The sequence below is a fragment of the Arachis stenosperma genome, chromosome 2 (assembly GCF_014773155.1).
Source record: "Arachis stenosperma cultivar V10309 chromosome 2, arast.V10309.gnm1.PFL2, whole genome shotgun sequence".
NCBI lineage: Eukaryota > Viridiplantae > Streptophyta > Magnoliopsida > Fabales > Fabaceae > Arachis > Arachis stenosperma.
In genome coordinates, this window is record NC_080378.1 from 119,985,844 (window position 1) to 120,010,206 (window position 24,363).

A 24,363-nucleotide genomic window follows, 5' to 3' on the forward strand; every position below is an offset into this window, starting at 1 on the left:
AAACAAGAAGGAATTTTTATGAGAGATATTTGAAAAAGATCTTTATTTATTTGGAAAGGTACTTTTTACTGCTACTAAATGCTTTTAACAACTTATTCCCCTTAGGCTCTACTATGATGCCTCGTTAAAAACCCTTTCTTCAGAAAAAACCCTTTGTTTTTTGGGAAAAAATCATGAAGTAGGGAAAAGAATGCATCAGGGAGTAGAATTCGCTTTTAACTATAGTACCTTTTCATGTTGCAAGCATGCCACGACCTTGGTAACTCGGTGCCATTTAGGTCGGTCACCTTATAATAACCTCTTCCTAGGACTTCTCTAATCTTGTATGGTCCCTTCCAATTAGCAGCGAGTTTTTCTTCCCCTGATTTATTGACTCCAATGTCGTTTCTGATCAAGACCAAGTCGTTTGAGGTGAAGCTTCTTCGAATGACTTTTTTGTTGTAACTGGTGGTCATCCTTTGTTTCAACGCTGTTTCTCTTATCTGGGCTTGCTCTCGGACTTCGGGGAGTAGTTCGAGCTCCTCTTTGTGCCCCTGTATGTTTCCGTCCTCATCATGGAGAATTACCCTTGGACTTTGTTCGTTGATTTCTACTGGTATCATGGCTTCTACGCCATAAACAAGTCAAAAAGGTGTTTCTCCAGTGGCAGATTATGGCGTCGTTCGATAAGCCCATAATACTTGTGGGAGCTCTTCTGTCCAAGCTCCCTTTGCTTCTTGTAGTCTTTTCTTCAGCCCTGCCAGTATGACTTTGTTGGCTGCATCGGCTTGTCCATTGGCTTGTGGATGTTCCACCGAAGTGAACTGGTGTTTGATTTTCATGCTGGCCACTAGGCTTTTGAAGGTATAGTCAGTGAACTGGGTTCCGTTGTCTGTAGTAATGGAATGGGGTATTCCAAACCTTGTGATGATATTTTTGTACAGGAACCTCCGGCTTCTTTGGGCTGATATGGTGGCCAATGGTTATGCTTCTATCCACTTTGTGAAGTAGTCTATTCCCACGATCAAGTATTTGACTTGTCCTGGGGCCTGGGGAAAAGGACCTAACAGATCTATCCCCCATTTTGCAAAGGGCCATGGAGAAGTTATGTTGATTAGCTCCTCGGGGGGAGCCACGTGGAAATTTGCGTGCATTTGGCATGGCCGGTACTTTTTCACAAATTCTATAGCATCTTTCTGTAAGGTCGGCCAGTAGAATCCAGCTCGGATTACTTTCCTGGCTAGTGACCTGGCTCCGAGATGGTTTCCGCAGATCCCATTGTGAACCTCCTCTAATACCTCAGTTGTCTTTGAGGTCGGTACGCATTTCAACAATGGTGTTGATATTCCTCTTTTATAAAGGATATTCTTCACCATAGTGTAATGTTGTGCTTCCCTCCGGATTTTCTTAATCTCTTTCTCCTCTTTGGGGAGGATGTCGAATTTTAAGTATTTGACCAAGGGATTCATCCATCCGAGGTGTAGCCTAGTTACCTCAAGGACATCTCATTTGTCTTCTGCTTTTACTACAGATGATTCTTGGAGAGTTTCCTGGATCAGGCTTCTGTTATTCCCTCCTGGTTTGGTGCTTGCCAACTTGGAGAGGGCATCTGCTCTGCTATTGAGATTCCGAGTTATATGCTTAACTTCGGTTTCTGCGAAGTGCCCTAAGTGTTCCAGAGTTTTTTCCAAGTATCTCTTCATGTTTGGGTCTTTGGCCTGATACTCTCCATTTATTTGGGAGGTCACCACTTGAGAGTCGCTGTATATCATCACTTTCGTTGCACCGACCTCTTCTGCCAGTTTCAACCCTGCAATCAGGGGTTCATACTCTACTTGATTATTTGAAGCTGGGAATTCAAATTTGAGGGACACCTCTATTTGGGTTCCCCTTTCGTCGACTAGTATTATGCCTGTGCCGCTTCCTGTCTTGTTTGAGGATCCGTCTACATAAAGTTCCCATGTAGTTGGTTTTTCCTCTTGATCTCCTGCGTATTCTGCTATGAAGTCGGTGAGGCATTGGGCTTTGATCGCTGTCCGAGTTTCATACTTTAAGTCAAAATCGGAGAGCTCTATTGCCCATTGAACCATTCTTCCTGCAATATCCGTTTTCTGGAGGATTTGCTTCATGGGCTGGTTCGTTCGGACTCTTATGGTATGGGCTTGGAAATAAGGCCGTAGCCTTCGCGAGGCTATTACTAAGGAGTAGGAAAACTTCTCTAGTTTGTGGTACCTTAGTTTAGGGCCCTGTAGAACTTTGCTGATGAAGTAAACTGGATGCTGTCCGACCTCGTCCTCCCTTATCAGGGCTGATGCGACAGCTTTATCTGCTACTGACAGATATAGGACGAGATCTTCCCCGCTTAGAGGTCAGGTCAAGATTGGTGGTTGACTCAAGAACCTTTTGAACTCCTGGAACGCTCATTCGCATTCTGGAGTCCATTCGAATTGGCATCCTTTTTTTAATAAAGAAAACAGTGGAAGGGATCTGAGTGCTGATCCTGCCAAGAACCTGGAGAGGGCTGCTAGTCGGCCATTCAATTGTTGGACCTCTCTTAAGCAAGTCGGTCTCTTCATTTCAAGGATGGCTTTACACTTGTCGGGGTTTGCTTCGATCCCTCTCTGTGTTAGCGTGAACCCTAGAAATTTTCCAGCCTCTACCGCGAAGGTACACTTTGTGGGATTTAGCCTCATCCCATGCAACCTTATGGTGTCGAAGACTTGCGAGAGGTCTATCAAGAGATCAGCTTCTTCCTTAGTTTTCACTAGCATGTCGTCTACGTAAACTTCCATTAAGCTCCCGAGGTGGGGGGCGAACACCTTGTTCATCAGCCTTTGGTATGTGGTCCCTGCATTTTTTAGTCCAAATGGCATGACCACGTAGCAGAAATTTGCTCGGGGCGTGATGAACGATGTCTTCTCTCTGTCTGGCTCATGCATAGGGATTTGGTTATATCCCGAGTAAGCATCCATGAACGACAAGTATTGATACCCCGAGCTGGAGTCTACTAGAGTATCAATACTTGGAAGTGGATAAGGGTCCTTGGGACATGCCTTATTTAAGTCGGTGTAATCGACACACATTCTCCATTTGCCATTTTGCTTCTTGACTAGCACTACATTTGCTAGCCATGTTGGATATTTGACTTCTCTGATGAAGCCGGCTTCTAGGAGTGCCTGTACTTGCTCTTCCAACGCTAGAGCTCGTTCAGGGCCAAGCTTGCGCCTTTTCTGTTGTACAGGTCGGGATCCTGGATATACCGAGAGCTTGTGGGACATTAGCTCGGGGTCTATCCCGGGCATGTCGGAGGCTTTCCAGGCGAAGATGTCGGAATTGTCTCTTAGAAGTTTAGTCAACCCTTGCTTCAGGGTTACCCCTAGGTTGGCTCCTATGTTGGTATTTTTTCCTTCCTCTTTGTCGACCTGTATTTCCTCGGTTTTTCCCCCTGGCTGTGGTCGTAACTCTTCTTTGGCCCTTGCTCCACCGAGTTCTATGGTGTTGACTTTCTTACCTTTTTTCCTTAGGTTCAGGCTTTCATTGTAGCACTTTCTTGCCAATTTCTGGTCCCCACGCACCGTTGCTATCCCCGCTGATGTCGGAAACTTCATGCAGAGATGCGGGATAGATACCACTGCTCCTAATCGGTTTAGGGTAGCTCTTTCGATTAGGGCATTATATGCTGACCCCACGTCGATGACTATGAAGTCTATGTTCAGAGTTTTGGATTTTTCTCCTTTTCCAAAAGTAGTGTGGAGGGGCAGGAAACCCAGTGGTTTTATCGGCGTATCGCCTAGCCCATACAAAGTGTCGGGGTAGGCTCTCAGCTCCCTTTCGTCAAGCCCTAGTTTATCAAACGCAGGCTTGAAAATGATGTCTGCTGAACTCCCTTGGTCCACTAGAGTTCTGTGGAGATGGGCGTTGGCTAGGATCATGGTTATTACCACCGGATCATCGTGTCCGGGGATTATTCCTTGCCCATCTTCCTTTGTGAATGAGATGGTAGGAAGGTCGGGCGATTCACTTCCGACCTGGTAAATTCGCTTGAGGTGTCTTTTGCGAGAGGACTTGGTGAGCCCCCCTCCCGCGAATCCGCCTGAGATCATATGTATATGTCTCTCCGGAGTCTGTGGTGGTGGGTCTCTTCTGTCCGCATCATCTCGCTTTCTCTTTCCATGATTGTCCGACCTCTCCATGAGATATCTATCAAGTCGGCCTTCTCTGGCCAGCTTTTCTATCACATTCTTGAGGTCGTAACAGTCGTTTATTGAGTGACCATATATCTTATGGTACTCGCAGTAGTCACCGCGGCTCCCCCCTTTTTTATTCTTGATGGGTCTAGGAGGCAGCAGTCTTTCAGTATTACAAATTTCTCTGTATTCGTCCACTATGGAAACTTTTAGAGGAGTATAAGAGTGATTTTCCTGGGTCTGTCGAGACCGAGGTCTTCTTTCTTCTTTGGCTCCCTCTCCCTGTCTTTTATCGAGGGGAGGTGTCCAGGTCGCCAGCTTGACTCTCTCAGTCTGGCGTTTTCCTCCATGTTGATGTACTTCTCAGCTCTTTCTTGTACATCACTCAAGGAGGTGGGGTGCCTTTTTGATATGGACTGTGAGAAGGGTCCTTCTCTGAGCCCATTTACCAGCCCCATAATGACTGCCTCGGTGGGCAGGTCTTGAATCTCTAAGCATGCTTTGTTGAATCTTTCCATATAATCTCGTAGAGGTTCTTTGACCTCCTGTTTTATCCCCAGGATGCTTGGTGTATGCTTTATTTTGTCTTTCTGAATGGAGAACTGCATTAGGAATTTTCTCGAGAGGTCTTCAAAGCTGGTGACTGACCTTGGAGGGAGGCTATCGAACCACTTCATTGCTGCTTTCGATAAGGTGGTCGGGAAAGCTTTGCAGCGTGTTGCATCAGAAGCATCAACCAGATACATCCGACTTTTAAAGTTGCTTAAATGATGCTTTGGACATGTGGTTCCATCATAGAGGTCCATGTCGGGGCTTTTAAAGTTTTTTGGAACTTTTGCCCTCATTATGTCCTCACTAAAGGGGTCCTCCCCTCCTGGGGGTGACTCTTCTCGGTCGCCGTGGGAGTTCCGACTTTTGAGGGAGGATTCTAACTTTAAGAGTTTTTCTTCTAACTCTTTTCGTCGTTCCATCTCCTCTCTTAAGTGCTTTTCTATTTCCCTTTGTCGCTCCCGCTCCTGTTCCAATTGTTCCAAGCGACCTTGGTGGCCATGGAATAGCCCCATTAGTTCGGTTGCATGGGGTGACCCATCCTTTTCCGATTCACGCCCCTCGGAGGAGTTCATCTTCGGATTTTTAAATCCGGAGGTGCCTTCCCTATGTTGGTCGTTGGTTCCCTGGTGAAGGGTTAGGTCTGCGTCATTGTTTCCGGTATCTAGATTCTCTTGTTCAGAATCTGATGCCACATGACCATCTTCCTGTGACATGTCCGCCATTACTGGTTGATCTCTCGGGTCCCCGGCAACGGCGCCAATGTTACGTTGGGTAACCGGAGATTAATGGGTTGGACAAGTTTGGCTGGCCCAATCGTCTGAACGATGAAACGTCCAAGTGAGTTCGCGATCCAAAGCCCCCGCCCGACTTGTGTAAGGAAGAATGGGGGGTGGTACCTGCAAGGACACTCCGATGCCTAAGTCAGCAAGGGTGCAAACAGGCTTAGAGAGTATTGGGACTTAGAGATACCTGAGGGGTGTCAGGGTATTTATAGTGGTGAACCAATAACCACCACTAAAGTAGTTCCGCCTTTTAAGGTGGATAACCGTTCCTTTATCTTAGGGAGGTTGAGATATGGCTCCTGGAACTGGGTAGAGAGATTTTAGGGGCAGTTACTCATTTGAATGAGTGATTATCTGCCAGCTAATCTTCGTCCCCGACTTCTTTAGGGTTAGTCGTGATAGGAATCGACTTCATAGGGAGGAGGTCGGTACAAGGCGAAGCTCAACCTTTTTGGGTTGGGCCTTTTGTTGGGACCTGGGCCTTATCGTTGGGTCAGGGTATGAACAACTATTATTAGTTATTTCTTGGAGAGAAATGGAATTGGACATTTGCGAATTTAGCAAGTTATATTCTATTAATAAAAAATATTTGATAATAAAAAAAATTAACCAAAAACAGTTATAACTTACTTTATTATTTAATATTTATTAATTATTATAATAATTAATAAATACTAAATAAAATAAATTTTGATTGTTTTCTTTTATCTTTCTAACATTATCGTTTACTAATTTATTTTAGTTTTCTTATTGTTCCCTTTGTCTAAAAAATGTAAAAACAAAGTCAGCATCAAGTCATGTTTCATATATACAAGAAAGCTCTCAATACCTGCATGCATGTCATTCGTAGGGTGACAACGGGACCGGTAGGGGCGGGTTTTTGCTCTATCCGATCCTGCCCCGCTCAACGAAAATTCGCATCGAACCCGCCCCGCTTATATCCGCGGGTAGTAAAATGTTAAACCCTAACCCGCCCCGCTCCTACCTGTCCCTATAATTATTAAATCCAAAAAATAAAATAAAATTTTAAAAATTATATAACTATTATTTATATACATAACATAAATTAAAGTAAAAATTTAAATATGATACAGTATTATTAATCATTTTACTAATTATTTTATATATATCTTACATATATTATATATTAAAAATATATATTTATATATCTATTATATATACCGGGGCGGGTAGGGGCGGGTTTAACCTAAACCTGACCCCGCCTCGCCCCGCCCAAGAACCCGCCTCATTAAAACCCGCCCCGGTGCGGGTGCGGGTAATTACCCACCCCGAACGGGTAGGAGCAAGGTGGGTACCCGCGGATTCGGGTAGTGTTGCCACCCCTAGTCATTCGCCTCTGAAAATTAAAACCCCGAAATATCCAACTTAAGTTAACAATCACGAAAAACCTTTAAACTTTTATATTAATTGTCCAATCAATAAAAGATGGGATAAGTATTGTTTTGGTCCTTAACATTGAGGGACAGAATCATAATCGTCTTCAATATAATTTTTTATTTAAAATCATTCTTAACGTTTTATTTCGTATTAAAATCGTCCTTTTTAATAAAATTTTTAATTTTGTTACAAAAATACCCATATTTTAATAAATAAAAAATAAGTAGAATTAAAAAAAAAGAAAAATAGAACGCAGGGGAGGGGAGAAGGGAAAATGGGCAAGGGAGAGGGGGGAGGGGGGATGGCGCCGGTGGTGTCAGGAAACCCAAAACACTCACATGATTCATCTTCAAACCCTTACACTTACCGAACCCTTGCAAAGCTGCATCCTTTGACTGACTGAACCGTTGGCACCCCACCTTCGAGTCCCACCTCCTGAACATTCCCACCAAATCGGTGAATGGCTCCGATGTGGCGACGATGGGAGTGAATCGAGCGCTTCTACTGGTGGTGGTGGTGATGATGGGGGATAAGGAGGAGGGAAAGTGGAAGAAGCCGGAGAAGAAGGGGAAGAAAATGAAGAGAAGCATGATGGAGATGGTGATAGTGATGGTGATGTTGATGGGTTTGGGTGGCACCAGGAGCATGGTGTTAATGGTGTTACGTATCTATCATCGAGAAGCAGAACAACGAAGAGAGGAGATGCACGAGGAAGGAGAAAGGACGAAGCGCCAGTGAATCTTCTTCGGCTTCTACATCTGTTTTCGATTCTGCTTCTTCTTCTGCTTTGGTTACTGCATCTGATTTTTTTCTGCATTTGTTTCTGATTCTGCTGTTGAATTTTGCTTTTGAATTTGCTGTTTTTGTTACTTCTATATTTGTTTTTGATATTTTTGCTGTTGCATATGAATTTTGCTGTTTTTGCATCTGTTGAATTTTGCTGTTGAATTTGCTTCTTTTTTTGCATCTGTTTATGATTTTTCTATTTTTTATTTTTCTATTTAATTTGATGTTGTTGTTTCTGAATTTGAATGTGTTATTATTGGTGATCTTGAATCTGGTTATTAGTATTTGATGGAAGTAAGGAAGATGGTGGTGGTGAGGTAAAGGAGGTAATGGTGGTGGAGGATATTTTTGTCCATAAAAATTTAAAATAACGATTTTAATACGAAATAAAACGTTAAGGATGATTTTAAATAAAAAATTATATTGGGGATGATTTCAATTCTAACCCTCAACGTTAGGGACCAAAATAATACTTATCCCATAAAAGATTAGTTACATTATTCGATAATATACTCTAATTGTGTACAAAGAAGCAAGTTGATTGAATGTTTTAAAAATAACGTTTTTAAGAGTTTATTGTCAAATATTTTACATAGTTATTTATTTATATTCATCTTTTGATGATTATTTATGTTATTAATATAAAAAATAATTATTTTTATTGATGTGATATTATATAATTAGATATGTGTGTAAAATTATTTTATATTTAGAATGTATCAAAATTAAAATTCCTTTTATAATGTGTTTTAGGAATACTTAAACTCTTTTTTTTTACTATCTTAATAAATAATAGACAGACATAAAAATAAAATAACATATAGATATGAACATATACAAATTTTTATTTTGTTTAGTAATATTATATACAACAGTATACTAAATTTATATCCATATCAAAATGATAAATTTATTCTTATCAAAAAGAGATTGAAGACCGGAAAATAATTAGAAAGAGAGTGAAAAAGAGGGATCGAGTGGGGTAAAGTTAAAGTAGAGATAAGATTGGATTTTTTTTAAATTAATTAGGAATAAAAATAAAAAAATTGTGTTTTATAAATTGTGTCTCAGTATTTTAATTTAAAAAATACTAAAAATATGTATTTTATGTGTATTTATATACTATTGTATATATTAAAAATTCGTATTTTAACAAATAAATAATTAATATATATCACCATATTTATGTATTAATATTCATATCTCAATAAATAAACGCATTCTTATTAGACATATAAAAAAAAAAGTCTCATAACAATGACAAATTGAACACAACACATCAAATGTAATTTTAATACTAAACAAAGTCTAAAAAAATGAAATTTAGAAATAAAAAAGGGAGAATGTACAACATTTTGTATGTAGGGTATACTTATTAATGCTTGACAATTGTAAACAATTGTGTGTTTGTATTGGTTAGCAATAACATACATAGCACTAAGGGGGATAGAGAGGGGTCCCATGATTTTGTAATTAGTGTTTAAGCACTCACTTATTATGTTCTCGTTGACAAGATATGCCTACAACTTAACGTTGACTTTTGTTGTTATTTGACTTTCTCGATCTAATATAGTGTTATGGCATTTGGAAGTGAAATAGGGTTTCTATAACAAAGTCAACTGCTTGCTAGTTGCTATGCCGGCAATGCCATTTGACCGAAAGTTACTTAAACATTGTATGGAAATGAAACCACATAATGGCATTATCAAATTTATTAAGTTTATTTACTCGTCCATTCGTACAATTTATCGAATTTTTAATTAATTTTTTTATATATTTTTTAAATTATGTTTCAATATCATATTAAATTTTATAATTAAGTTCATATCATAATAAAAACGTTGAAATTAATATAAACAAAACAAATATATTTCACATTTGATTTTATTTAAAAAATATTGTATTAATTTTAACATTTTTATTATAATAAAAACTTAATTATAAAATATAATATGATATAAAAATTCAATTAAAAAATATAATAATCTAATTAAAAGTTCAATAAAATATATCAGAGATTACGGTAATTAAATCTATTTATTATTTATTTGATTACAAATATGTAATGTAAAATTCAGCAAAAGTGGGTGTTTGGTCTAGTGGTATGATTCTCGCTTCGGGTGCGAGAGGTCCCGAGTTCGATTCTCGGAACACCCCATTTTTTGTTTACTTTTCTTAATTTTTCTTTTCTTGATGATGAAAATCCGTACGGTACATCTCTGAGGCTATTAACCTCTGATGCATTGCAAAATTTCTCTTTCCTTCTCTCTCTGCAGCGCCTCCTTCCAATTGTTTCCATGGTTTTTCTCAATCTCATCTTTCTGGTGTTGCTTCTGAATAAGGTTCGTTTCCTTTGTCTCTTTGATTTGTTACTGCACTATTTGATTTTTCATCCTTCGTATACCACTGAATTGAATTGAACTGTTCAGTAATTGCCACAACAAAACTGCGAGACTGTGATAAATTCCCCCTTGGTTTTGCAGCTCGCATCCTAATTATCGAAAATGGGGAGAAATAAAAATTAGAATTTTTTTTTCACTAAAAAAATTAAAACCTACTTGGATAATCATTATTCTTATGATATGTCAATAGCAATTTTTTTTTTAAAATTTTGAGATTTTATTGATGCTTGCTTCAATAGACATTATTGATGTTCACATGTAAAAAAGGTAGAGAATTTGAGATTCAATTCATTTCGTTCCATGAGAGCCACACCAAAATCCCCCCCTTTTTTTTCTCATTAAAAGATCATTATTAATGTTTTTGGGATTAGGGGGATTTGAGTTGTAGGTTTTCTGATCATGAACATTGCTTAATTTTCATTTTCGACCCTACTAAGCTACATTGTTAATTTCATATTTGCATGGCATCCAAGTTTAACTAATAATGGCTTGTGTTGTTTGCTATACAATTGTGTTTGTATCTGTTCTTTTTATGAATTCTTTGCTGTTAGTGCTATGATGAACTGATATAGAAGACAATCATATGTATGCTAGGTCCAGAGTATGCATGAGTTCGTTGCTAGATAAAGCGCGGTTAATGATGAATTTACATTGCCTTGGAAGGAACCTTGTAACTGCTTCTTCATCCTTGCATCATGTACAACTTCCGGGGCAAAAGTAAGTGATTAATTTGTGTATCTAATTGTCGAACATGTTCATAATTTCTTAATTTAGATAAAATGTCATTCGGCGCTACTTGTGAATGTTTTGTTGTAGGGAAGCTCATTTTTGGTATGTTTTACCTGATGAGATAAAGGACACAAACCTACTAAACCAATATTTCGAAATTCTATCGCCTTCTGAAAAAGAAAATGTATTTCGTATGGGTGGGGAACGGCTAAAGAAAAGAGCGATCCTAGCTCGTGCATTGGTTCGCACCACACTAGCAAGATGTAAGTTTTATGATTCTTGTGCTTACTGATGAGTTTTTTCCTGTCATGTATAATGTTATTCGATCAACAATATGGAACTCCTTCCACATAGTAGATACATATGCATAAAACATCCTGTATTTGCATCTAAACAATCATTTTTGTTGCTAGATCAGACAAATTGTCAGATTGATCCAAAAGCTTTGAAGTTTAAGAAGAACAATTATGGGAAGCCTGAGGTGTGTTTCTTAACTGATATTATCTGTAACTGCCGTATGATTTAGCTCTCTTATTTCTTCATTAACACATTATTCGTTTGAGTATTCTTGAGAAGACACAATATTCTTAACAGCATATTGAATAGGTGGATTGGCAATATACTGAAGATTGGAGCCTACCACAACTTCATTTTAATCTCTCACATACTTCATCTTTGATTGCTTGTGGAGTAACTGTGGGATCTCCGGTATGTATAGATTGTTTACCATTATTATTTTAGTAAACTGGTCATCATATATTCGTCTAGTTTTATGACTTTCTCATTCTTCTGTTGTCATTTTTGTCTATCAAGAACATTTGATCTTTTAACTGATTTTAATTTGCCATTTGCATTGTAGATTGGTATTGATGTGGAAGAAAAACAAAGGAGGTTGAAGAATGATGTTTTGGCATTTGCAAGACGATACTTTTCTCCCTACGAAATAGAAATGCTGACTCAGATTGCAGACCCTGAACTTCGGCGTCTGGAGTTAATCAAGTTATGGACTCTGAAGGTTAATTATAGTTTTGAATGTTAATATTGTTGCCAGTTTGTAATTTTTTATTTTTTATTTTATGTTCTATCACTTAATAGACTTTCCCATTTCTAGGAAGCATATGTAAAAGCTGTAGGGAAGGGCTTCTCAAATTCGCCTTTTAATACTTTTACTATTCGATTAGGACACCGTACGAAAACGGGCATCCATCTTCGATCTCATGTGATGTCAAAGGTATGCCTCACTCTTGTAGTGCCTGAAATTGAAAGAGTCATTAATCAAAGACATTAATAATATGATTAATGTCAATGTCGATGGATAATTGGTTTTGACTGCTTTTAGAATTTTACTTTGTCGACAGGCGCAGGAAATTACCGTCGAGCCTCCTGATGAGTCGAAGAATGTCTCAGGCAATTGGCAGTTTGTACTCCTTGAGTTAGATGGTTCTCACTATGCTGCCATTTGTATAGAACAGGAAAGCACCAATAGAGGTATTAATTGATAAGTCTTATTTGATATACATCAAAGTCCAAGTTGATGCATGTTTAACTATTTTGTATTCCACATAGATGCAACCACATTGTAGTTGTGTTCATTTGTGGTTCTAACAATCCTCCCTCCATTCCATATTGCTTATTCGTTTGAATTTTTATGATCCATTTATATATTGATGTATTTAGATGCAATTTGTATCTAAGAAAAAGGTCAAAACATGGAATCTAGGGAATGATTGTGTAGCATTATTGGTGTCAGTATCATGAGTTTGAGTAGCTGAGACAATCTCATGTTTGTGGTTTTTCAGGAAAAGGAAGCATTCCTGTGAATCTGAAGCTAAGGAAAACAATCCCATTTGTTGAAGATGAATGTATTTTAGGAACTGAGAAAGCTGTAGTAATTGGTGGTTTGACTACACTATTAGAGTGTGAATGATTATTTTTGTAATCAAATGGAAGTTTTGGCAATGGCTTTAAATTTTGCCTTCCTTTAGAATTTTGGAATTAATGGACAAAACAAACAAAACAAAAAAGGTCTATGAAAAAAATACATTATTTGAATAAATTAATAATTTGTATGGACACAAGTTCAGAAGAAGTGTTAAGCCTTGAAAAGTTGGTTACCCTCTCAGTAATTCTTTTCCCCCTAAATGACATTTGACAGATGCTATACACATTTCAGTAGAAATTGCACTTTGCAATTGCAGTCTTCCTTCCCAAGTGGGGTGTTTCCATGTCACTTTTTGAAGGCGTTGACCATGAAAATTTCCCAAAAAATTGTTGAATTCTCCAGTCACCATTAACAACAATAAAATCTAATCTTTGTAACTGGTAAGGTGGAATCAGCTGAAAATACAAAACAATGTTTGTGTTCTATCAAAAGCGAACGTTCCCGAAACTGCACTACATTAGTTTTACCAGTAGTCCTTGCAAGAACACGCCCCATCTCTGAAATGATGAAAACGAGTGGCATCTCTAACAACAAATTGGCGATTGACAATCTTGCTAACCAGCTTAATGAACAAGTGACAATCTACACATACCCTAAGGTTTTTCATCACAGTAATCTCAGTCCCGGACTTGGTGTGCAAGAGAGCGAACGCAATTGCCAATTTTTCGCTGTGCACCCCTGTGCCAATTAAGAGTTCTTCACTCTTTCCCTGATACTTTACAGCTGGTTGACGAATCTCCTTCACAAGATTCTCCAATTTATCCAACATTCTATATATTTCTTCAATTTGAGGATGACTTCTATCTCCTGAGTAAAAAAGGTGCACTTTTCCTTTATATTCTACATAACTGTATCCTGGCTCCTTTCTAAGCTTTCGCCCCCTCATCATTACTCGAACTTTCAGAACCCCCTCTAAGTTTTCAACATCAGAGTATATATTTGACAACAGAACATAGTAACCGATGTTTGTTGGTTCAAGTTCAACGACATGTTGAAAGGCCAATTCTGCTAGATCAACATTCTTATGAATCTTGCATGCGCCGAGAAGGGCTCCCCAAACAGCACCATCAGGTTTAACTTTCATTGAATTTATGAGATCCATAGCTTCTTTCAGTCTACCTGCTCGGCCTAAGAGATCCACCACACAAGAGTAGTGTTCAGGACCCTGCCGCAAACCATACTTCGTCTCCATTGCATCAAAATATTCCAAGCCCTTATCAGTCAAACCTGCATGACTACATGCGGAGAGAACACTCACGAAAACAGTCTCATCTGGTCTGATGCCAGACTCAACCATCTCATTGAATAAATCAACAGCAACCTCACCATGTCCGTGGATCCCATACCCGCCAATTATAGCCGTCCAAGAAATAACGCTCTTCTCAGCCATAGAATCGAAGACCGCATGTGCGCGTGCCAAATTCCCACACCTAGCATACATGTTGATTAGTGCATTTGTCAAAAATGGATTAGAACTGAACCCCAATACCCCAATCTCCCTCTCCACTTCGCGACCAATTCCTTGCGCACCAAGGTTAGCACACGATGACAAGACCCCAAGAAGGGTAACAGGATCAGGAGTCACCTTACTCAACTTCATCTCACGATAAAGCTCCAAAACACGCCTAGCATGCCCATTCTGCGCATACCCAGAAATCATCGCATTCCAAGAGATCAAATCCCTTGCAGGCATACCATCAAACACCCTGCGCGCACTCTCCACCTCCCCGCACTTCACGTACATAGTGACCAAACAATTCCCCACGGTCAAATCACCATCCAAACCCAACCTAACACCAAGACCATGAAGATAAACACCAACACTCAAGTGACCTGGAATAACACACCCAGAGACCAAACCCAACATGGTTACCGAGTTTGCATTCAGCCCCATTTCCCTCATCCTCCTAAACAACAAGACAGCATCAAAGATCCTTGAATTGAAGGAATACCCAGATATCATTGCATTGAAACAAATGATGGGGTTTTCCCAGTGGGGATTTTCATCAAACACCTTTCGTGCATTATTGGGAAGATGGCATTTAGAGTACATAGTGATGAGGGAAGTTCGGGTATATGGGTCAGGGTGACACCCGGTTCGAATGACATGAGCATGGAGCTGGGAACCGGTGATGGGAATTGAAAGAAGGGCACAGGATTTGAGGAGAAAAGGGAAAGTGAATGTGTTGGGGAAGAAGGAAGAACGAAGCATGTGGCGGTAGAGAGAGAGTGCTTGTGGGTATTGGTGTTGTTTTGCTAACTCTGCTAACCGAGAATTCCATGGTTGTGTTGTGGTTTGATCGAGAAATTTAGGGTTCTGTTTTTGTTGGTGGATGAGGATGCTCATGAATCAATCATGCATTTGCATGTATGCTACGAACAACGTTGTTGTTGTGTTCTTGTACTTTCTACTTTTCTAGTAACTCAATCATGTTCAATAGATTCTGCTTAGTCCTAGGTTTCTAAAGGATCTACAGTTGAAAACAATAACTAATTATTATGCTGTTTAAATTTTTAGATATGAATTATATGAATAGTCACAAAATGCTCTTCATTAGTAAGAGTAAATAGAATCATTTGTTATTTACTATATCATATTATTCTATAAAATCAAACCTGATTATTCGGTTAAAATTTAGAAAATAAAAAATACATATGCACTAAAAATCAAATATTAAATTAACTACTATGTACATGTATTATTTTACACGATTTTAATTTATATTTTATACGAATAACTGATTTTATAGATAATAATTATATATATAAAATAATTATACGAATAATTATATATATAACATGGTTGTAATAAAATAATTAGATCATATTATTTTATAAAATGTAATCTTCGTTATTTGATTAAGAGAACTAGTGAAATAATCATTAGATAATATCATTCTAAAAAGAGTAAATTATTGTTTTTGTCCTCAACGTTTGGGGTAAGTTCTATTTGTGTTCTTAACGTTTAAATCGTCATATTTGTATCCCTAACGTTTATAAAAGTGATACAATGTTATTCTACTATCAATTATACTAACAAATCAGATTATATTTTTCAATTATTCTCACTTAGATGTATTTATTCTCAATTAGGTTTCACTTGGATGTGTTCGATTTTAATATTATACCTACTATTTGTATTTAGATTCAATTATGTCCCTAAAAAGGTGAATTATGTAAATGTTGTAGAAATTAGTTTCAACTTTTGATGAGCTATTTTTCGGAGTGGATCATCGATTCTATCCCAGACATTTGTATTCTAATTTCAAGAAGAGATTTTTAAAACTCAAACTAAAGCGTTCATGATGTGTAATTGATGGCAGGACAACATTGAATCACTTTTACAAACGTTAGGGATATAAATAGGACGATTTAAACGTTAGGGACACAAATAGAATTTACCCCAAACGTTGAAGACAAAAACAATACTTTATTCTTCTAAAAAATCCAACTTTCACTACACTATTTAACTAAGAGACCTAATAAAATAACTAGGGGCGCACATGATTTGGCCTTGAAAATTTGGTTCTATCTTAAACATTTTAGGAATTAATTTTGTGTGATTTTAACGAGTTTAAGATTGGATAAGAGTTTTAAGAATAGACCCAATTATTATTATGGATCGGGTCTAAGTCAAGACAAACTCGACTTCACCTAACTTATTTGCACTTTAAGAGAACTAAAAAATGTATATATATTTTAAATTAATTTTAATATTATGTTATATTAATTATAAGCTTATTATTTTATTTTTAATCATACTTGTTGAATTAAAAAATAGATCAAAGAAGTATCAAATCAAAATTTATGGACAAATTCAAGTATAAATATGGATATCAACTTTTCGATAACAATTTTTTTTTTATAAATAAGTGCATCATAAATAAGTTTTTTTATAAATTATTATTAAAGATTTAAAGACCCGATTTTCACCTGATTTAGACCCAATATAGTTGTGACTAGAAAGTATATAGATTTTATCGAGTTTAGAGTCGGATTAGAATCTAAAAAATAAACCTTGTATATATTTAGGGTCAAATATGGGTCAGGACAAATCTGGTACCCGGTTCATAAACACCCTTAAAAATAACCACTAAATCATATTATTCTAAGGAATTGAGCTTCATTATTTGATTAAAAGCCCTAACAAAGTACCCATTACATTATATCATTTTAAAAAATCAAACCCGCACTATTTAGTTAAGAATAATTAAGTGACCTAATAAAATAATCACTTGATCACAGCTTCTAATTTTCCTAATTTTCTATTTACCAATAAAGATAAACTTAGTCTAAGCAAGTATCTCGGTAAGTTTGAGAACCAAAATGCAATTTGTTTAGACCCACAAAACCATAACAACCTCATCAATTGGAACATTGACACGTGTCAACAAAAACAATCAGCAACTGCTTGGCATTGGTTTGACCATGAATACTTGACAATAATAATGTATGGAGTTATTTCTGTGTCTTTTCTTTTCTCTCCCAACAATTTGGATTAATAGGCAAATTGGTAATAAGAGCAAGAATATCATACATAACACCATTGATTAGAAAAAAAAAACAGAATTAGAAGAAAAATGGCAGACTCAGACCAAACATTTCCAGCTGCAGATGTTGCTGCTGAATTGAATCTTGGGAGTAACACCAAGGTTCAAGTTGATCCTGTTTCATCTGAGGTGGCTGCTGCCAAGGTACATTTCATATTATTTATTTATTTATTATTTTTCATTTATAACATAATAATAATGAACATGTCATTTATTAGTTGAAATTATTATCTAAGAGGATCTTTGATATGTACTATCTAATTAGATTAGATGATAATTTCAGAAGAAAAAATTGTGTTATTCGAGATATTACTCAACAAAGTAATACTCTGAGTTTGTGTAATTAATCTTAATATCACCATTAATTCAGATAGATCACCTTCAAATCAAGAGTTTAATTATGATGCACAGTGTGCAGTTATACAATCATATTCGTTATTTTGGATGATCATTCATGCGAGTCAATGTAAAAGGTCACTTATTTTACGTAATTGAATGCATATGTAAAACTACGCCTTAGGTTGAAGAACTTAGGTTGGAATTTATGAGACTTAGGTTGAAGAACTTTCGCCTTTTATTTTATTTTTTTCATGATGTATTGAATGGTGTTTCTCTATATATATGTTTTGGTTGAATTGTTTGAAGGAACAAGCTGAGGCAGAAGAGAAGAGAAAGGAAAGGAAAAAGAAGGAAGCATTGCATACACTTAAATCAGCAATTATAATCTCAGGCATAGTTGTGGCTGTGGCAGGAGCTGCAATTGTCATAACCAAAAAGTTAAAAGAGAAATGATCACACCAATTGTTGATACAAGATTTGTGTACTATCAAATTAGTTTCATTTTGCTATTTCCTCACTTTATTATTTTATTATAAGAATTAGTACACATTTTTTGGGTTATCAAATAAATCTTGAAACCCCCCAAATACTATTTTTCATTATGTAGAGATTATAATCATATCATGTATCATGTATACACATTTTATGATGTACCATGATCATTGAAATACAAGTTACAAAAATTTGTTTCCATACAAATTACCAACTAAGAAAAACTTATCTGATAAACCAACTTGAGTTAATTGAGTTCAAATCCCGATTAGTAGCAACAAACCCTTAAATAAAACTCCGATTTGCAGGCCTGTCGGACTAAGAGATAGTGTGAAACAGAAAAAAAAAATCTAAAATAGACAAAGTTTAATGATTGTATAAATAATATATTTCTCTATATCCTTTAAATCAAAGTAATTTGTGATTACAGAAGGATGTACAAGATTTTCCCCTAACCTCCCCCAAAAGTTAAAAAGAAAAGTAAACTATGTGTCTATACATCACCCTTACAAGAAGTATTCAAGCAGGGTCCATTATTGTGACACTAAAACCTAGCAAAAGAATATTCAAATAACAAGGCCAGATGATAACAATGAATCCTTGTGACCATTGAACATAGTTGATCTTGGAACTTCTTGTAGCTTCCCATTATCCATGAGGAATACTCTTTTAGCCATCATAACTGTTTCCAACCGATGAGCTATCACAAGCACCTATAACACAAAAGGAATGATTGATGATTCTACAATTTAACAATATTGTGCCAAGAAAGAAAAGACCAATAAATCCAAGCAAACTATTAAAGTAGTTAAGTTCCTAATCAAGATGAAAAATAGCAGTGGAAAACTAACTCAGAAACCCCCTTTTTATGTGTGAATCACACCAATTCTTGGTTGCTTTTAGTCGGGCGCTTTAGACTTCAAACTTTAATCATCAAATCAATCCTCAAACTTTTATTTCGTTAGATAAATCAATGTTTGTATTTCTAAGAATTAAACTCGAAAGTGTAAACAAATAAGATGAATGAAATGCACAATAATAATTTGGCAGATCAAGCAATTCTTGTAGCTGGTGCCTTACCGTGCGATTTTCCATCAAGTGCTCGACGGCTTTTCTAACCAATAATTCGGATTTACTATCTAAAGCTGAAGTTGCTTCATCCAGAATCAAAATAGACGGATCTTGATAGAGCGCCCTTGCAATAGCCAGCCTGTAATTTTGAGAAAGGAATGAAGTGATAGATCAACGAAAAAGGTCATATATCAGAGCCGAGGTTTCATAAATATCCCAACCATGAAATTTGTTCTCTGCATTAACCATACATAAAACAGAAATAAGTTTGAACTTTAAAAGTTACCTTTGCCGCTGCCCGCCACTTAAGGTAGAGCCCCTCGGTCCAATATTGGTTTCGTATCCTTCAGGAAGTTTTCTTATAAACTCATCTGCATGAGCAGTTTGAGCTACATGCTTTACCCTCTCCATGTCAATTTTTGTTGTTAGGTCCCTATAACCAATGTTTTCAGCAATTGTACCTGAAAAAAGTGTCTAAAGTATATATACATCAGCATTACTGAGCACAAGGAATTCGAGCACAGTATAAGCGTTCTCAGCGAAATGAATGCAGGTACGAATCTGCTTACATAACAGAGAAGAAAAAGAAAGGCATGAGTAACTTACTATATCTTGAGAAACAAGACCAACATGTTTTCTCAAACTTCGCAACCGAATGTTTTCAATGTTATGGTTATCAATTAGAATAGAGCCTACATGCATAAGAATACAAGTAAAAGTTAATGATATGAAAAACATCTGATCCAATATATTGATTTTAAAAGTAAATAATAGAGATTTATATTTGCCGTTCAATAATGACTCACCGGACACAGGGTTATAAAGCCGAAGCAATAGTTTTACAAGTGTTGTTTTCCCGCCACCGGAAGGACCGACAAGAGCGACTATCTCTCCGGCTCTAATGTTAAGATTCAACCCATTCAAAACATGTGGCATGTCATCATTATATTTAAAGGAGACATCACGAAATTTCAGCTCTCCCATAATATGGCCTAACTCAACAGCATCTGGTTTCTCAACCACCTGTTATTGAGGATAAATTGATCCATTATTGAAGTGCGACATATTACATTGGACGAAAATTTTAATAACAGAGTTATGAATTATGTTCCTCAACAATCATTCTCTTTTTTCCTTTCGTTCTTATTGGAATTTCACCAATTCCAAACACAAAGTGTTCCCTAGAACAAGATTAAACAAGTTTTTGCAGATCAAGTATCATACATTCACCTTATCTTTAAACTTGGTCATATCATGCAAGCGTTCAACAGCCGGTTCTCCCTGCCTCCATTCATTGTAAGCTTTTCCCACATCCTGCGTGATTCTTTATTTTCAGATTGATAAGCAAATACAGCTCCTCAAAAGCTGAACCATGTTAAGAGTGCAAATAATAATTAGCAAATACAAACATACATCTCATAAAAATGACCACAAAAAAGGTTGAAATGGAATTAATAACTTCACCAACAGAGCACAGCTAGAATCACTCCGGTACCTAATATCATCCAAAAAGGCTTCTGTAATACTAGGAAGGAAGTTCAAAAATTACAGTGGACAAGGAGAATAGACAAACAACCAAGAAAATTATCACGAGCTAATTGACGATATACCTCAACAGATAACAATACCTGGATTGGTTCAATAGAGAAAAGCAATGATGTCACAAAGGAAATGAAGCTGTGGCCATCAAATGAACCTCTTGAAATCAACAGCGAACCAGCGCATAGTATGGAGAGAGTTCCATAGTAAATAGCTTGTATGACCTGAGGAATAGCTGCTTTCATCCTCCTCTTGTTCAATTTTGCATGATAGTCTATCTGAGCCAGCCTCTTGAACCTGGCACTCTCACACAACTCCGCGTTGTTTGCTTTCACAAAGAAAACCGCAGGAAGCATCTAGAATAAAAATAGCATGAATAAAACTGTGATATAAACTAATAAACAATGAACATGATCTTGCAAGAGTTCCAATAGAATAGAAGTTTGTGAAAATTAGGCGTGCCTTCAAACTTTTTCTTGAAGGTACAGAGAACAAGAAGCAGAGCAGAGTGTTGAAGTTTACCTCGTTTAGATATGCTGAGAGAGCAGCAATGCTAAGATGTGCCTCTCTAGATATCTTTCGAAGTTCTTGACCGAGATAAGCAACAAAAAGCGACATGCAAGGAATGACCTGCAATTTCCAAGCATGAGAACATTTAAATATATGCTCATGATCTAGCATTAATGAAAGTCAAGGAAGACAACTTAGTGCTATAGCCGTTCGCTCACCGTGAATGAAATCAAAGAAAGGACTGGACTTATAACTATCATCTGAGCCATCATCGCCGATAACTGGAGAGTGCTAGGTACTATGGTCTGTCATAGATTGGATTATAATCAGAGAACAACATATAAAGAGTCATTATGCAAATGAATTCAAAATTGGTACAGATTGTAAAAAAAGACAAAAACTTGCACACGCAAATAGCATCTAAATGAGAATACTGCATGATAGAACAATGCTTCTTGCACATCTGCACACCTCATATCCACTCACTAGACTTTATGCAAAAGAATAAAAGTGAAATTGTGCAGAAATTGAAACATTGGCTCTACTTGACAATCCTTACAAATATGTCTATGCATGTTAGCTAACAAGGCATACGGATAGCCTGGTAAACCATGCCTAACTAAGAATTTTTCGAGGAAGATGATATGCATAAGTATATGCATGAATATCATGTTCCACACTGACACAAAACATTCGTTCTACACACCACCTAGAATGTAACAAATAAATAAATAAACTTGTTCTATAAATCAGACTCCATTAAAAAGACTGAGTTATACTTAACCCCCAAAAAGCTCATGTAGAATACAACTAATATTTCAGAGCAAAAACAATGACTTAATCTCAGAAAGTTCCTATGTCCTCAACCTAGGAAGTCAAATTATTCCAGCACATGAATCTTATACCATTTAACTGATTTAAAAAATTGTAAGAACCCACATGAATAAAAGGTAGATACAACATTACTTTTCCTCCACGGAAGAGGAAATAATCTCTCATTTCTCTCTCATCACAACAAATTTCCCTCTTGTATGTAAGTAAGCTACTTCTACCTTCTTAATTATCCACTAAAATCCTAACATGGTTTGAACTAATATACTAGAACAGGAACAATCCTTACTCTAAGAACATACAAAAAAAAATTCTCAAAAGAGTGTTAACTATGATTCAGTGATATACTATAAGAAATTATGTTCTTACTCACATTAAGAACAGAATAAACAGTGTCAGCAACATCAGAAGCTTCAGCAGTGATCCTATAAGCAATGTCCCCAGCTGAAGCACCACCTTCTCTTCCTTCGAAGTAACCAAGCTCCCTCTCAAGGACACGCTCAAAGACATGGACACGAACCTCGTACACTGTCTTAAGGGCGGCGTCCCAAAGAAGGGCATGCTGCCCGTACCCGGAGACCAAACGGGCAGCCACAAGACACAACAAGATGAGACCTTGACTCCTCAATTGAGGTCCATCAATGGCGGTGTTGCTGAATTTTCCAAGTCTAGAGACGAGCTGGGAGAGGGAGAAAACTGAGATGGCGCTGCAGAGCCAACCCAAGATAATGGGTTTGCGGTTTGAGATGAGAAAAGGTTGCAGGAATCGTAAAGTTTCGTTCTTTTTGGTGTTTGAAGAGTTTTTGGTTATGGGGGTGGTGGAGCTGTGGATTCTAGTAGAGGAAAGTGGTGGAGGGTATTTTGGGTAATATGGAGAAAATATGGGTTTTGAAAATGGTGTTTTGGGTTTTAGAAGGAGGTGGTGGTGGTGGTGGTGACGATGATGGTGTTGGGTTGAGAATTGGAATGAAGGTTTTAGGAGGAAGATGGAATTGGAGGACATTTTTTTTTTTCCCTTTCTTTTGGGTGTTTATTTTTTGTATTTTTATTTAAAATTTTTTTGAAGAGGAAGGTGGTGTTATATGTTATATGGAGGTAATAGAGAAAAAAGAAATATGATCAAGGGAATTGAGTGACTCATTCACAAGGTGTTATATATATTGATTTTGATGAATGAAATTGATATGGAAGTTTGATGATAATTTTGTAGTCAAAATAAAATTTTGGAGGGTAGTAGAAAAGAAGAGTATTCCATTAATATTGATTGGAGTTTTGGTATAATTTTGTGAATAAAAAAGTTTAGAATTAGACTCATTCCTATCAACCACTTTTTGGTGGAAATTACATAGTTTTGAGGTTGAAAAACCAACAAAGGGGATATAGTAATACAAAAATGGTATGTAACCACTACAAATTAGTCACTGAATTAATTTGTTATTAATATATATTTATATTTTAATATACATTTTATATGATGACTAATTTTTGTGTATAAATAGTATAATCAATCATAATATAATCGTTATTGAAAGTGAAAACTATCTTGAATGGTTTGAGAATTGCTAGTTGCTCTCTTAATACATAGGAAATGTTGAAAAAAAATTTAGGAAAAAAATTGTGGAGGCTTCTAATTTTTTTTCCAATCAACACGTGGCATATAACCATATGAGAACAAAGAAATAATGGCTTATTCTCGAGTACTTGAACATTTCTTTTGATTGAAATAAAAATCTGAACTTGTGAACCAAGTTCAATCTTATGCAGCTGTGCAAGAATATGCAAACATTTGTATGGAGAATATGCTCTCTCTTTTTTGTGTGTTAGTGAAGCAAAGGAAGCTTCTCTTCTTTTCAACAAGCATTCCATTCCCACTTTCTTTGTTTGTTTCTAGCAAAGCCAATTCGTTTGTGAATTAGGTACGTTTAATCATATGCCTTTTCTTTTAGGAAAAGAAACCACATGCATGCATGAACGAGTTTCTATTGAACTATGTGAGATTGGAAATGAAAATGCATGATCACAAGTTGCATTGGCTTCTTGTACACTTGTGAGTCGTTTAATCTTCAATCACAATGTGATGTGATTTGTGTGAAAATGAAACCAACGGTAGTTGCCTCATTTGAACTTCATGTTAACTACATCCATAAAGAACAATATTTTTAGTACTTATTTTTAATTCAACATTGAACTATTTTATTTGGACATATGAAGAGAAGATCGATAAAACATCTAAGATGAGAAATCAGATGAAAGACAAATAAGGGAAGAAAGATA

General features: G+C 36.7%; 4 protein-coding genes and 1 non-coding gene across 6 annotated transcripts; 3 read left to right on the plus strand and 2 right to left on the minus strand.

The window, feature by feature from the left end:
• The first annotated feature begins 9,769 nt into the window (after positions 1–9,769).
• On the plus strand, positions 9,770–9,841 carry TRNAP-CGG (transfer RNA proline (anticodon CGG)). Its single transcript has one exon. It is a non-coding gene; the product is annotated as a tRNA-Pro (tRNA).
• A 60-nt stretch (positions 9,842–9,901) lies between these two features.
• On the plus strand, positions 9,902–12,896 carry LOC130960447 (uncharacterized). The gene is made up of 9 exons (XM_057885841.1): positions 9,902–10,026; positions 10,681–10,803; positions 10,903–11,078; positions 11,229–11,296; positions 11,422–11,523; positions 11,675–11,830; positions 11,927–12,046; positions 12,174–12,303; positions 12,615–12,896. Exons 2-9 carry the CDS (start codon positions 10,694–10,696, stop codon positions 12,740–12,742), a joined length of 990 nt encoding a protein of 329 aa, XP_057741824.1. The 5' UTR covers positions 9,902–10,026; positions 10,681–10,693; the 3' UTR covers positions 12,743–12,896.
• A 315-nt stretch (positions 12,897–13,211) lies between these two features.
• Positions 13,212–15,125, minus strand: LOC130960446 (putative pentatricopeptide repeat-containing protein At3g11460, mitochondrial). Its single transcript, XM_057885840.1, has one exon. It carries the CDS (start codon positions 15,102–15,104, stop codon positions 13,221–13,223), a length of 1,884 nt encoding a protein of 627 aa, XP_057741823.1. The 5' UTR covers positions 15,105–15,125; the 3' UTR covers positions 13,212–13,220.
• Positions 15,126–17,261: 2,136 nt separating this feature from the next.
• Positions 17,262–18,222, plus strand: LOC130961322 (uncharacterized). Its single transcript, XM_057887140.1, has 2 exons — positions 17,262–17,451; positions 17,953–18,222. The coding sequence occupies exons 1-2, from the start codon at positions 17,338–17,340 to the stop codon at positions 18,097–18,099; spliced, it is 261 nt and encodes an 86-aa protein (XP_057743123.1). The 5' UTR covers positions 17,262–17,337; the 3' UTR covers positions 18,100–18,222.
• Positions 18,223–18,494: 272 nt separating this feature from the next.
• LOC130961320 (ABC transporter B family member 29, chloroplastic) lies at positions 18,495–23,236 on the minus strand. 2 transcript variants are annotated; one of them, XM_057887137.1, is made up of 10 exons: positions 22,463–23,236; positions 21,477–21,563; positions 21,271–21,378; positions 20,838–21,104; positions 20,434–20,523; positions 20,016–20,232; positions 19,816–19,901; positions 19,496–19,683; positions 19,219–19,348; positions 18,495–18,851 (listed from the first exon to the last, which is right to left on the minus strand). In XM_057887137.1, exons 1-10 carry the CDS (start codon positions 23,090–23,092, stop codon positions 18,705–18,707), a joined length of 1,950 nt encoding a protein of 649 aa, XP_057743120.1. In that variant the 5' UTR covers positions 23,093–23,236; the 3' UTR covers positions 18,495–18,704. The 2 variants fall into 2 exon arrangements, with proteins under 2 accessions (XP_057743120.1, XP_057743121.1); XM_057887138.1 differs by having other exon boundaries at positions 20,440–20,523; positions 22,463–23,235.
• Positions 23,237–24,363: the final 1,127 nt, after the last annotated feature.